Genomic DNA, 15,736 nt, shown 5'->3' with positions numbered 1-15,736 from the left:
GAGGTCTGTACACAACTCCTACTAACGTTTTTTGCCCTTTGGTGTTCTGCAGCTCTACCCATATAGATTCCACATCATCCAAGCTAATGTCTTTCCTAACTATTGCATTAATCTCCTCTTTAACCAGCAATGCTACCCCACCTCCTTTTCCTTTTATTCTATCCTTCCTGAATGTTGAATACCCCTGAATGTTGAGTTCCCAGCCCTGATCATCCTGGAGCCACGTCTCCGTAATCCCAATCACATCATATTTGTTAACATCTATTTGCACAATTAATTCATCCACCTTATTGCGGATACTCCTTGCATTAAGACACAAAGCCTTCAGGCTTGTTTTATTAACACCCTTTGTCCTTTTAGAATTTTGCTGTACAGTGGCCCTTTTTGTTCTTTGCCTTGGGTTTCTCTGCCCTCCACTTTTCCTCATCTCCTTTCTGTCTTTTGCTTTTGTCTCCTTTTTGTTTCCCTCTGTCTCCCTGCATTGGTTCCCATCCCCCTGCCATATTAGTTTAAATCCTCCCCAACAGCACTAGCAAACACTCGCCCTAGGTCATTGGTTCCAGTCCTGCCCAGGTGCAGACCGTCCGGTTTGTACTGGTCCCACCTCCCCCAGAACCGGTCCCAATGCCCCAGGAATTTGAATCCCTCCCTGCTGCACCACTGCTCAAGCCACGTATTCATCTGCGCTATCCTGCGATTCCTACTCTGACTATCACGTGGCACTGGTAGCAATCCCGAGATTACTACTTTTGAGGTCCTACTAGTAGTGAGGTTGGGGACAGCATCATACAAGAAATTAGGGATGCGTGCAATAAAGATACAGCAGTTATCATAGAAACATAGAAAATAGGTGCAGGAGTAGGCCATTCGGCCCTTCGAGCCTGCACCACCATTCAATGAGTTCATGGCTGAACATGCAACTTCAGTACCCCATTCCTGCTTTCTCGCCATACCCCTTGATCCCCCTAGTAGTAAGGGCTACATCTAACTCCTTTTTGAATATATTTAGTGAATTGGCCTCAACAACTTTCTGTGGTCGAGAATTCCACAGGTTCACCACTCTCTGGGTGAAGAAATTTCTCCTCATCTTGGTCCTAAATGGCTTACCCCTTATCCTTAGACTGTGACCCCTGGTTCTGGACTTCCCCAACATTGGGAACATTCTTCCTGCATCTAACCTGTCTAAACCCGTCAGAATTTTAAACGTTTCTATGAGATCCCCTCTCATTCTTCTGAACTCCAGTGAATACAAGCCCAGTTGATCCAGTCTTTCTTGATATGTCAGTCCCGCCATCCCGGGAATCAGTCTGGTGAACCTTCGCTGCACTCCCTCAATAGCAAGAATGTCCTTCCTCAAGTTAGGAGACCAAAACTGTACACAATACTCCAAGTGTGGCCTCACCAAGGCCCTGTACAATTGTAGCAACACCTCCCTGCCCCTGTACTCAAATCCCCTCGCTATGAAGGCCAACATGCCATTTGCTATCTTAACCGCCTGCTGTACCTGCATGCCAACCTTCAGTGACTGATGTACCATGATACCCAGGTCTTGTTGCATCTCCCCTTTTCCTAAACTGTCACCATTCAGATAATAGTCTGTCTCTCTGTTTTTACAACCAAAGTGGATAACCTCACATTTATCCACATTATACTTCATCTGCCATGCATTTGCCCACTCACCTAACCTATCCAAGTCACTCTGCAGCCTCATAGCATCCTCTTCGCAGCTCACACTGCCACCCAACTTAGTGTCATCAGCAAACTTGGAGATACTACATTTAATCCCCTCGTCTAAATCATTAATGTACAATGTAAACAACTGGGGCCCCAGCACAGAACCTTGCAGTATGCCACTAGTCACTGCCTGCCATTCTGAAAAGTACCCATTTACTCCTACTCTTTGCTAACCAGTTCTCAATCCACGTCAGCACACTACCCCCAATCCCATGTGCTTTAACTTTGCACATTAATCTCTTGTGTGGGACCTTGTCGAAAGCCTTCTGAAAGTCCAAATACACCACATTAACTGGTTCCCCCTTGTCCACTCTATGGGAAACATCCTCAAAAAATTCCAGAAGATTTGTCAAGCATGATTTCCCTTTCACAAATCCATGCTGACTTGGACCTATCTTGTCACCTCTTTCCAAATGCGCTGCTATGATATCTTTAGTAATTGATTCCATCATTTTACCCACTATCGATGTCAGGCTGACCGGTCCGGTGTCAGGTGACTTTAATCTATATATAGATTGGGCTAACCAAACTGGTAGAAATACGGTGGAGGAGGATTTCCTGGAGTGTATTAGGGATGGTTTTCTCGACCAACTAGAGGGCTGGCCATCCGAGACTGGGTGACGTGTAATGAGAAAGGACTAATTAGCAATCTTGTTGTGCGAGGCTCCTTGGGGAAGAGTGATCATAATATGGTAGAATTCTTTATTAAGATGGAGAGTGACACAGTTAATTCAGAGAGTAGGGTCCTGAACTTAAGCAAAGGTAACTTCGATGGTATGAGACGTGAATTGGCTAGAATAGACTGGCGAATTATATTTAAAGGGTTAACGGTGGACAGGCAATGGTAGACATTTAAAGATCACATGGATGAACTTCAACAATTGTACATCCCTGTCTGGAGTAAAAATAAAACGGAGAAGGTGGCTCAACCGTGGCTAACAAGGGAAATTAGGGATAGTGTTAAATCCAAGGAAAGGGCATATAAATTGGCCAGAAAAAGCAGCAAACCTGAGGACTGGGAGAAATTTAGAATTCAGCAAAGGAGGACAAAGGATTTAATTAGGAGGGGGAAAATAGAGTATGAGAGGAAGCTTGTTGGCAACATAAAAACTGACTGCAAAAGCTTTATAGATATGTGAAGAAAAAAAGATGAGTGAAGACAAACGTAGGTCCCTTGCAGTTAGAAACAGGTGAATTTATAATGGGGAACAAAGAAATGGCAAAGAAATTGAAAAAATACTTTGGTTCTGTCTTCACTAAGGAAGACACAAATAACCTTCCGGAAATATTAGGGGACTGAGGGTCTAGCGAGAAGGAGGAACTGAAGAATATCCTTATTAGGCGGAAATTGTGTCAGGGAAAATGATGAGATTGAAGGCCGATAAATTCCCCGGGGCCTGATAGTCTGCATCCCAGAGTACTTAAGAAAGTGGCCCTAGAAATACTGGATGCATTGGTGATCATTTTCCAACAGTTTATCGAGTCTGGATCAGTCCCTATGGACTGGAGGGTCGCTAATGTAACACCACTTTTTTAAAAAGGAGGAAGAGAGAAAACGGGGAATTAAGGACCGGTTAGCCTGACATCGGTAGTGGAAAAAATGTTGGAATCAATTATTAAAGATGAAATTGCAGTGCATTTGGAAAACAGTGACAGGATGGATTTATGAAAGGGAAATCATGTTTGACAAATCTTCTAGAATTTTTTGAGGATGTAACTGGTAGAGTGGACAAGGGAAAACCAGTGAATGTGGTGTATTTGGATTTTCAAAAGTCTTTTGACAAGGTCCCACAAAAGAGATTAGTCCGCAAAATTAAAACACATGGTATTGGGGATAATGTATTGACATGGATTGAGAACTGGTTGGCATTCAGGAAGCAGAGAGTCGGGATAAACCGGTCCTTTTCAGAATGGCAGGCAGTGACTAGTGGGGTGCCGCAGGGCTCAGTGCTGGGACCCCAGCTATTTACAATATACATCAATGACTTAGATGAAGGAATTGAGTGCAATATCTCCAAATGTGCAGATGACACTAAGCTGGATGGCAGTGTGAGCTGTGAGGAGGATGTTAAGAGACTACATGGTGACTTGGACAGGTTAGGTGAGTCGGGAGATGAGGAGAAACTTCTTCACTCAGAGAGTTGTTAACCTGTGGAATTCTCTACCGCAGAAAGTTGTTGAGGCCAGTTCGTTAGATATATTCAAGAGGGAGTTATAAAGGCCCTTATGGCTAAAGGAATCAAGGGGTATGGAGAGAAAGCAGGAAAGGGGTACTGAGGTGAATGGTGGTGCAGGCTCAAAGGGCCGAATGGCCTACTCTTGCACCTATTTTCTATGTTTCTATCAGCTGCTTGGTGAAGAATGTGAAGACATTAATTGAGGCCAGTTGGTGCACATGCAGTGCCTGGGTGGTTGGTTACAGGACTGATTTGTGTCAGTGGGAGTGGAGGCTGGGGGGGATGTGATAGTTACTTGGTCCAGTGTAAGTGGCTATTAGGGCATCCCAAGCAGCAAAGTGACCGGCTGCTCTGGCGTTGGGAGCCCCATCTTCATCCTCCTCCTCCTCCTCGTCTCCACTGGATTCCTCATCAGATGTAGTGCTGAGTTGCTTGTTCCTCCTGCACATCTACATCCAGCAGAACATAGAACACCACGATTATCATAGGGTCCCTCACTGGCAAGGACTGAAGCGTGCCTCCAGACACCTGAAACACATCCTGAGCATGCCAATGGCTTGCTCGATGACACGTTTGGTTATCATATGGCTCACGTTGTAGCACGGAGTTAACTGGTCGGGTTCCTCAGAGGCTTGGCCATCCAGCAGCCACTCCTTCAGGCTGGTTCCAGGTATGAACATGTTGGGGATGTTGAACTGCCCCAGTGTGAAAGCAAAATGGAAGCTCCCAGGGAATCTGCCGCAGACTTGCAGGAACCTTTTGTCGTGGGTGCACACCAGCTGAACATTGATGGAATGAGATCTTTTGTGATTGACAAATGCTTCTGGTTGATTGGCAGTACTCAGATAGCTGCGTGTGTGTAATTGATGGCACCCTACATTTGTGGGAAGCCAGCCAGAGACACGCAACTGAGTGTCAGCTCATTCTGGCTATTGTCATCACAGGGGAAACTTACATACCTCCCAGCCCTGGCAAACAATCCATCAGTCACCTGTTTAATGCATTTATGTGCAGCCGACTGTGAAACTCTCGCTATGTCTCCGGTAGCAACCTTGCAGGAACCAGTGGAAAAAAAATTGACGGTGGTGGTGACTTTCACAGGCACTGGTAATGTGTGGCCACCAGATAGCAGGTCTTCTTTCGGATGCTCAGATGTCTGTGACCACCTGACGTGACAACTTTCAGAAGCAATGCTCTTCCAAGAAGCTGAGCCGCTGTCTGAAGACCCTTTTAGGTGGATAATGTTTCCTGCAAACTCAACCCCTCTGTTGCTCCACTCTCTGTTGTCCACCTGCAGTTTGCTCCACAGCCCACCCTTGCTGCTGTCAATGCTGATTGTCTTCCTCGTCATCCTGATGTCCTCTGTGTGAACACCTCCAAACTGTAAAAATAAGTCGCCAGTCTCGCCTTACCCAATGCTCATAGTGGGTCACTTTTCGCCACAGCTTCTTGCTCTGCTTTGGTGAGGGCTATAATGTTGGGTACTCCTCACCCTCCCCCACACTCCCCAACTTGGTCCTCTCACTGGCATTATGCATTATCTTCTTCTGCAGAAAGAGATAGCTGAGGGCTGTAAAGGTAACTTGAGATATGTAGGGCTTATGAATATAGTGCATATGCTAAGAGGTGGAGAAGAAGCAAGATGGAATGAAGATGGGGAGGTAATTAATTTAAAGCCATGTGAGAAATGTGAAATGAGGAAGGATGCTTGTACAAGTGCTAGGATATGAGAAGCAATGATGTTCATGTATGATGTAAAGGGAGAAAAGGAAGCGGCGAGTCTGCTTGGATTGAGAAAGGGAGATGTTGTAGTGAGTCCTTGTGATTGTATGTTCTATGATGTGATGGAGGGGAAGAAATTGTTGTGAATGCTGGGTGAGCGTGTGATAGGAGTGCTGTCGGATGCAGTTGAGAGAATTGCAGAGATGAAGAGCTGTACTCACCTTTGCTGCTCTGGTGAGGTCATTAAACCTTTTTTATTCTTCCTACCAAAGTGGATAACCTCATATTTTCACACATTATTCTTCATCTGCCAAATTTTTGCCCACTCACTTAACCTATCTATATCCCTTTGCAGATCATTTGTGTCCTCTTCACAACTTTCTTTACTACCTATCTTTGTATCATTAGCAAATTTGGCTACATTACTCTCGGTCCCTTCATCCAAGTCATTAATACAGATTGTAAACTTTTTATGTGACACCTTATCGAATGCCTTCTGGAAATCCAAATACACTACATCGACTGGTTCCCCTTTATCCACCTTGCTTGTTATATCCTCAAAGATGTCAAACATGATTCCCTTTCATAAAACTGTGCTGACTCTGCTTGATTGTATTATGATTTTCTAAATGTCCTGCTACTCCTTACTTAATCATGGACTCCAATGACAGATGTTAGGCTAGCTGGTCTATAATTTCCTGCTTTCTGTCTCCCTCCTTTCTTGAATAGGGGCATTACATTTGCGGTTTTCCAATCCACAGGAATGGCTCTCTGGAATCCAGCGATTTTTGGAAGATTATAATCAATGCATCCACTATCTCTGCAGCCACTTCTTTTAAGACCCTAGGATGCAAGCCATCAGGTCCAGAGGACTTGTCCACCTTTAGTCCCATTAGTTTGCCTAGTACTTTTTCTCTAGTGATAATGATTGTTTTAAGTTCCCCCCTCCCTATAACCCTTTGATTGTCTATTATTATCGGGATGCTTTTAGTGTCTTCTACCGTGAAGACCGATACAAAATATTTGTTCAAAGTCTCTGTCATTTCCCTGTTTCCCATTATTAATTCTCCAGTCCCATCCTCTTTATTTTAGCGGCTATCTTCGTTTTTATATACCTGTAGAAGCTCTTACTGTCTGTTTTTATATTTCTTGCTAGTTTACTCTCATAATCTATCTTCTCTCTCTTTATTATTTTTTTAGTCACCCTTTGCTGGTTTCTAAAAAATTCCCGATCCTCTGGCCTACCACTAATCTTCACAACATTGGATACCTTTGTTTTCAATTTGATACCATCCTTAACTTCCTTAGTTAGTCACGGATGGTTCATCCTTTTCTTCGAGTTGTTCTTTCTCAATGGAATATATCTTTGCTGAGAGTTATGAAATACCTCCTTAAATGTCTGCCACTGCTTTTCTATCGTCTTACCCTTTAATCTATTTCCCCAGTCATCTTTAGCCAACGCTGTCTTTATCCCTTTGTAATTGCCTTTATTTAAGTTCAGGATACAAGTTTGAGACCCAAGTTTCTCAACCTCAAACTGAATTTGAAATTCTAACATGCTATGATCACACTTCCCTACAGGATCCTTTACTATGAGATCATTAATTAATCCTATTTCATTTCACGTTAGTAGATCTAAAATAGCCTGCTCCCTGGTTGGTTCCACAACATATTGTTCGAAGAAACTATCCTGAATGTACTCTATGAACTCGTCCTTAAGGCTACCTTTGCTAATTTGATTTGTCCAATCTATATGAAGATTAAAATCGTCCATGATTCTTGCCATACATTTCTTACAAGCCTCCATTATTTCTTGATTTATACTCTGTCCTACAATGTAGCTACTGTTCGGGGGTCTATAGACTTCTCCCACCAGTGACTTATTTCCCTTATTATTTCTTATCTCCACCCAAACTGAATCTACATCTCGATCTTCTGAGCCAATTTAATTTCTCACTACGGCACTGATCTCATTCTTTATTAACGGAGCTACCCCACCTCCTTTTCCTTTCTGCCTATCCTTCAGAAATGTCAAATATCCCTGAATATTCAGTTCCCAGCCTTGGTCACCTTACAACCATGTCTCTGTAATGGCTATCAGATCATACCCATTTACTCCTTTTTGTGCCGTCAACTCATCTATCTTGTTACGAATGATGCGTGCCTCTACCTCCACCAGGAACTTCAAGGATGAAACATAAAAATAGGGGGCATCCCTGCGACTCATTTGAGCTGGCATAATATTCAGTACAATTGTTCAAGTAAAAATGAAAGCAAGGAATGCAACTTTGTTTTAAGAGAAGCATCCCTATTTTAAATAGGCTGCACGATTCCTGACATGAGTGGGACGGCAACCTGTTAATCATATGGAAATGAGGCCCGGGTGTTAAATTCGATTTATCGTTTAAATTCCTGCCCTCCACCCAATCACAGACCTTTCTCTTTTGTTCTTTTCCTCGGCTTTGCACTGCTTCAAATCTCTAACATCTTTCAGTTCTAATGAAAGATTATCGTTCTGAAATGTTAATTCTTGTTTCTCTCTCCACAAGTGTTGCCTGATCTACTGAGTGTTTCCAACCTTTTCTGTTTTTATTTCAGAATTGCAGCATCGGCAGTGTTTTACTTTTTTGTTAACTATCTAGTTAATTTCAAAATTGCAACGTTTCTTGGCTTAGAAATTCAGGAGTGCCATTTTTGGCTTTGCAATCTACTGCTCTACTTTTAAAAATCTATTCAAAACTCTTCCTTTTAACCATACTTCACCCTCACTTCCACCTAATAGCAAGGTCCGAGAACTGTAATCAACCACTAGTTTCTAAGACAGTGCCTGTCATAGGAAAAGATAACAGGCTGCCATTTCCTGGAAGTTGTTAGGACTAACTATCCTAGGGCTGGACTCTTGTTAATTCACAAAGCATGCTTAGCAGAAGAGTGAGGGAAAGTCATTTATAAAGTGGTTAGAAGGTAAAACTTTCTACCACGTGGAGTACTTGAGACAATAGCATAGATGCAGTTAAGGAAAAACTGGATAAATACGTGAGGGAGAGAAGGTTAGATGAAGTAGGGCAGGAGGAGGACTATGTGGTGCATAAACATTGGCATCGACCAGTTAGGCCAAATGACTTGTTTCTGTGCTGTAATTTCTATGGAAAATCCTTTAAGTGAAACAGCTAATGGAAATTTCTCATTTCGCAGAAACTAAAATACATACAACAATCTGCTGTAAAAATGATTAGATAACAAAGTTGCACTATACATCAAGGCATCACTCACCATACGATTCGTATGACTCCTGACTGGTTCCATGGCCATAATCATAATAATCAGATGCGCTGTAAAAGAGAAATTTAAGAGTCAGACAAGTTTGACTAAATTACCTATGTTTATATGAGAACTCAAGAAACTAGAACAATGTGGTAAGTAGAAACTTTCAAAACATAAATGTGTTCAACTAATCCTCAAATGATACAGCAGTGGTAAATATATTTTGTACGTGAACAAATTATTACCCCATTTCTCAGCAGTTTAGTGCTGTTTTTGTAAAAAATGCAGTTAAACACTGCTGTTGTGAATCAAGATCCAAAAGTAGAGCCATCACTAAAGAGCTTCTAATAATTCAGAAGGTGTGTTTGCATCACAAGGTGAGGTCGTAGTGATTTTGCTCAGGCATCAGTTACAATGTGTACTTCATATTCCCCGGAACAGTATAAGCCAAATTGTTAAACAAAAGAAAGCTTGCAACACCAGTGTGCTTACATTTGCAATAAAAATCTATTTCAATTCCATGCAAAATTCAGGTTTTTTGGGGGGCAAGCAAAATAAGTTAAAATGGAGATGATTAACTTGTTTCAAATCTGGATTGGTGATTATAGGAATAAGTAAATCTGAACTGATCTATATATTCCATGGAATATTAAGATTCTGGGGAACATCACCTGGACAAAGCAGATAGCGTTAAATAGTGGAGATGCAATGAGAATATTAGAACAAACAGTTCCTGTTCTGTGCTAGAAGTTGGATTTCTAGGCAAATAGCCTTTTCTCATTCTATGTTTTCCTATATATTTTTAAAAATAAAATCAATCAGAACAGTGAATCGGGTGCACTGCTCACCGCGTCCAATGTTAGGAGTTCAGCCTCACAAAATGTAATCTTTGTTTTTAATTTGGAGTACCCTGTACCAACATCTGGTGAAAAAAATGCTACCTGAATGAATAGGGCTGGGGGAAAAAGAAGTATTCATTCCACCCAAAGTGTTACATTATGATAACATAATTGAGCTCTGAATGTACGCAATTATTATGAAGGTTTAATTTATCAGAATATTTAAACAAAACATTTTAATCAATATAAGTAATTACTAACATCTGTTGTGGTGACCTTGATTAATTTGTAACTACATTTAACAGATTTATTTATAATCTGTCAGAAAAGAGTTTGGCAAAGTTCCGATGTTCAATAAACAGCCAGCAGGCTACACCATGCTGCACATTTAAACAGTTCTGTAAAATGCTTCCTGACAGACATGTGACTCTTGGCCTTCAACAATGTGTGCTCATTTTGCCCTTTAACAGTTTGGCATCCTATAAAGCTGTAATGCATTTTCCATTCTGAAATTACACTGTTCTGTTTCTTTATTCGAGCCGTGAAGCAAATGGAATACACAAAAGAACTAGTGCCAAATTATTTTTCTTTTTTTTTTAAACATGGTGAAGACATAAGAAATAGGAGCTGGAGTAGGCCATTTGGCCCTTGTGGCCTGCTCCATCATTCAACAAGATTATGGCTGATCTTCGACCTCAACTCCACCATCCCGCACTATCCCCATATCCCTAATTCCCCAAAATCTATTGACCTCTGTCTTGAATATACTCAACGACTGAGCATTCATAGCTCTCTGGAATAGAGAATTCCAAAGATTCACAACCCTTTGAGTGAAGAAATTTCTTCTCATCTCAGTACTAAATGGCCGACCCCTAATTCTGAGACTGTGACTCCGTGTTCTAGATTCCCCAGCCAGGGGAAACATTTTCCCAGCATTAACTCTATCAAGCCCCTTAAGAATTTTATATGTTTCAATTAGATCACCTCTCATTCTTCTAAACTCTAGGGAATATAGGCCTAGTATACTCAATCTCGCCTCATAGGGCAATCCCCTCATTGCAGGAACCAGTCTAGTGAATCTTCGTTGAACTCCCTCTAAGGCAAGTATGACTTTCCTTAGGTAAGGAGAACAGTGGGCCGAAATTGCCGCAAGATGGGAGTTCCTGCGCCAGGTACAGAAGTCCTGCCCTGTGACCTATATTCGGCTTACCGCCCCCGAGAGCAAGTGGAGCACAAAATATTGTGTTCCACTTGCTCAGTGGGGCGGGAGTGGGATATGAGCGGGGAGGAAGGACTGCGTGAAGTGTGCAGTGCTACATGGTAAAACATGTAGTGCTGCTGTGTAGACAGGGCCCTCCATTTCATTAAAGGGGAGGGCCAAGTTGCCGACTCTGCGGGTGGGAAACGGGGCCACCCGTGGACCAACAGGGAGCTGGATTCCGTGGCAGCAGCCTGGCACATAAGCGGACGGAGTGCTGGACTACAAGATCATGGCACGAACCTCGTGATCGAGGAAGAAGGTACCCATTTAAAAATAAAATTCCCCACCTCCCATTTAATTTTTGTCCCACGAGCCCTCTGGAACTGTTGCTGGCATCACCTGCGGCAGCTTCAAGTGACGATACCAAATTTTCGCTCCGGGACAAAAACGGGTCGCTGCGCACGGGATGACGGCACTACTGGTTGGAGTGGGGCGTTACTGATTGCTGCTAAACTCACGTGGGAGTTTGTAGTGGTGCTGCGTACGGGCAAAAAGTCCGTACGGGGGTGCTAACGGGAGGCGCAAAACTCCCCGAATTTTTACCCCCCAGAACTGTACACAGTACTCTAGGTGTGGCCTCACCAATGTCTGTATTATTGTAGTAAGACTTATTTATTCTTAGACTCTAACCCCTTTATAACAAAAGCTAACATACCATTTGCTTTCTTAATTGCTTGCTGTACCTGCATGTTAACTTTCATGTACAAGATCCCCCAGGACCCTCTGAGTATAAACATTTCCCAGTCTCTCATCATTCAAAAATTATTCTGCTTTTTAGTTTTCCTACCAAAGTGGATAACATCACACTTCCCCACATTATATTCCATTTGCCATGTTCTTGCTCACTCTGTCGACCTGTGTATATCTCTCTGCAGCCTTGCTGCGTTCTCCTCACAGATTTCTTTTCCACCTAACTTCGTATCATCAGCAAACTTGGGTATGTTACACTCAGTCCCTTCATCTAAGTCATTAATATAGATTGTAAATTGCTGAGGCCCAAGCACTGTTCCTTCGGTACCCTGCTAGTTACAGCTTGCCAACTCGAAAAAGCCTTGTTTATTCCTACTTTTGTTTTCTGTTCATTAACCATCCTCAATCCATGCTAATATATTACCCCCATGAGTCCTAATTTTGTGTAATAACCTCTTGTGTGGCACCTTATCGAATGCTTTTTGAAAATCCAAATATACTACATCCACTGGTTCCCCCCTTATTCATCTTACTAGTTGCATCTTCAAAAAATTCTCAACAGATTTGTCAAACACAATTTCTCTTTCATTAAAACCATGTTGACTCTGTCTAATCAAATTACAATTTTCTAAATGCCCTGTTATCATGGCAAATACAGAGGCTGAACTCCAGGACATAGTCGACGTATTTACTGAGGTGTACGAAAGCATGGGCCTTATGCTAAACATCACTAAGACAAAGGTCCTCCACCAGCCTGTCCTTGCCGCACAGCACTGCCCCCCAGTCATCAAGATCCACAGCACGGCCCTGGACAATGTGGCCCTCGGGAACCAAAGCAGGCATTGACGACAGTGCAGCCTTCGGCCGCCTGAGGAAAAGAGTGTTTAAAGACCAGGCCCTCAAAACTGTCGCCAAGCTCATGATCTACAGGGCTGTAGTAATACCAGCCCTCTTGTATGGCTGAGAAACATGCACCATGTATGTACAGCAGACACCTCAAGTCACTGGAGAAATACCACCTACTAGTCAAATTCAATAGCTGAAAGTTGGGAGTGACAATCCAAGTAAAAAACCATAAACCAAATTGGACAAAACATGCATATTCCTGCTGCCTTGATCGGCAACCTACCCCTTTAGCAAGCTCCAATCTCGAGCCTCCTGAGGTGGGGGGGGGTCCACCCCATCCTGATCTCTCTCCCTCCCTCCCGATTGCTCGATTCTGATCCATGCCTCCCCCGACCCCACAAAGCCCAGATTTCTCTCGAATGCCGAGGACCGCCCCAACTGTGGCCTCTTGCTGCTAGCTTTCCTGCCCGGCAGATGGTCAGCCTGTCAATCTGGCTGGCTACCGGTCGGGAAACGGAAGAAAAGAATGATAATGAAGTCCTACCGTTAATATCAGCAAGAAATCCGTGTCCCCGGGCTTTCAGAGTTTCCCCTCCATTAGCATGCTCCTTCCCTGCATCCCTGTAAATATTGGGGACGATGGGCTCAATTTTCCCCAATGCTGTTTTTTTGCGTATTGCCAGAGTTACGTCCTTTTTCTTGACCCCAACTACTCCAAAAAAAAGTAGCAAATTTCCCAGTTCTATTTTTTTTAATTGGCGTCGTGCAGCCTATCCTATAGCCTTTGGGGTGGGGGGGTGGTGGTGCGGGGGTGGGAGCCTAATGGCTGCGCCGAAAAAATGATGCTGTCCCTTCTGCGCTTGCGCGGGAAAAAAAAGGACGATTTTGACGTGATTCCTATGGGCACGCAGCCCCCAGTACAGCTCCCGGTCTGCAATTGGCCATTTTTAAAGAGCCAGTTGCGTGTTAGAACTTTAATTCTCAGTTGAAAAATCGGAGCTGCAATACAAGATGCAACGCAGCACAAGGACCAAGAATTTCTGACAGGATGAAGTGGAGGCACTGGTTACTGTAATTGAGGGCAGATGACACGAGCTGGACACCAGCAGAGGTCACTTAAAAGCTCCACCAAAAGAAATGAAGAAACGCTGGAACGAACTTGCAAAAGATTATTGTGCAATAGTGACCACCCCGAGGTCTGGAGGCCAGTGCAAAAAGAATTGTCAGGACCTTGGTCAAGTAGTTAGTGCAAGTAATATTTTAATTTATCAATGGATTTGCAATTGTAAATGTGACCAGCTGTATATGTCCCACCCAGCAGAAAGACACCCTCTCTAAAAAGTTATGTTTTCATTTTTGCAGAGGAAAGTGGCAATGCAACAAACGTGAAAGAACTCGAACAGGAGGAGGCCCAGCAAATCTGCAGCCACTGACACCCTTGGAATACAGGGTTGCTGCTTTGATGGGTCCTGCCTGGAGAAAAGCAACCACCACTGCTCAAGCTGGGTCCATACTCGAGGGAGTCTGGCTTTGCTAAATGTTAAGTACTGCATGGGCTGGCCATGCTTCGGTTCATGGGGATGACTCCGTCAGCTACACTTCGGTTGATGCAATGTGCAGTCATTCATCGTGGTCTTTCAGATCAGCCTGCTGCCTGCGTTGTGTGAGCCTACTCATGCCACCCACCTGCCCCCTCCTCTGCTGCTAACCATTTATCTGTTGTGTTATATTTTGCAGAACTTGAGGCCAATCCTGACGATGCAGAAGATTCAGACATGGACGAGCCTGAAGAGGAGAACATCTTCCTATCCCACCTTCCAAATCAAGAGCATAAGGGTGAGGAAGAGGGGGAGGGGATGGATGAAGGCCCCACTGTTGTACTCACTCTGGAGGAGGTGCAGGTGCCACCCATTGAGGTGCCAGCTGCTTCCCTGAGTGGTTTGATTGTTGGTGAGGCATTCCATGGTTTCTCACCGTCCGAAGCTGGGGATTCCAGTGGGGTGCAGCGAGGCATAACCAGGGCCTCACCATCCGAGGCTGTGGCTCCCAGTGGAGTGCAGAGAGGCACACCCAGGGCCCCACCGTCCGATGCTGTGGGTCACAGTGGGAAGCAGCGAGCCACACCCAGGGTGAGGAGGGGAAGGAGAGCTCGACAGCGCTCTCCTGAGTTGCAGGATCTAACAGATGTGGTTCAAATGATGGCAATGAGTGCGGCGAGCATTGACCTTACCCGATCACGCCTGGACACCATCGGTGGGGTGGGTGATGAGGTATCTGTTGTGTATCTATAAAGCATGCACTCCCATGTTCCGTCACCAGGGAGCGCATCGCCTGAAGTCCCAAGGGATCCCAGTATCCCTTGGGAGCTCTGTATATAAGCCAGTCCCTAAGGCCTGCTCCTCACTCTGGAGTGTCTCAATAAAGACGGAGATCACAGTTACTTTAATCTCCCTGTGTGCAGTCTCATCTGTGTTAGGAACAAAATAACTGGCGACGCGTATACTAATCCAACGCAAAGATGCAGCAAACTGTGGGCATCCTGGAGAAGTTCTCGGAGGGTGAGGACTGGGAAGCCTATGTTGAATGGCTAGACCAGTACTTTGTAGCCCACGAGCTGGATGGAGAAGGAAGCGCTGCAAAAAGGAGAGCGGTCCTCCTAACGGTCTGCGGGGCACCAACCTACAGCCTCATGAAGAATTTTCTGGCTCCAGTGAAACCCACAGATAAGTCGTATGAGGAGCTGTGTACACTGGTATAGGAGCATCCTAACCCAAGGGAGAGCGTGCTGATGGTGAGGGATCGGTTCTACATGTGCCAGCGATCTGAAGGTCAGGAAGTGGCGAGCTACGTCGCCGAGCTAAGGCGACTTGCAGAAACAATGTGAGTTTGATGGCTACCTGGAGCAGATGCTCAGAGACATTTTTGTACTGGGCATTGGCCAGGAGACCATCCTACGAGACCATCTCTAGAGACACCGACCCTCAGAAAGGCCATTGCGATAGCACAGGCATTTATGTCCACCAGTGATAATACCAAACAAATCTCTCAGCACACAAGTGCTAGCAATGTTCACAAATTAACTGGAACTGTGTTTGCGAGCAGAAATGTACAGGGCAGAAACCACAAGTCTGCAACTGCCAGCAGGCCTCAGGTGATCCAGATGACTCAAGAGTCCGCAACAAAGGATGAATGCAAGGCAATGT

The 15,736-nt window shown here is 44.2% G+C and overlaps 1 protein-coding gene across 4 annotated transcripts in view; it reads right to left on the bottom strand.

Moving 5' to 3' along the window:
- LOC139277237 (KH domain-containing, RNA-binding, signal transduction-associated protein 3-like) overlaps positions 1-15,736 on the bottom strand; it is a 403,185-nt gene that overhangs the window by 17,634 nt on the left and 369,815 nt on the right. For all 4 annotated transcript variants that reach the window (XR_011596058.1, XR_011596060.1, XR_011596061.1 and 1 more), the window contains one exon: positions 8,907-8,965. Coding sequence is in view for 1 of the 4 variants with exons in the window: in XM_070895430.1 (XP_070751531.1) it covers positions 8,907-8,965 (59 nt within the window). In the remaining 3 variants the exon portion in view is untranslated. The remainder of the gene's footprint in view (positions 1-8,906; positions 8,966-15,736) is intronic.

Source organism: Pristiophorus japonicus, chromosome 1, assembly GCF_044704955.1.
Source record: "Pristiophorus japonicus isolate sPriJap1 chromosome 1, sPriJap1.hap1, whole genome shotgun sequence".
Lineage (NCBI taxonomy): Eukaryota > Metazoa > Chordata > Chondrichthyes > Pristiophoridae > Pristiophorus > Pristiophorus japonicus.
This window is presented reverse-complemented; position numbering and strand designations above follow the sequence as displayed.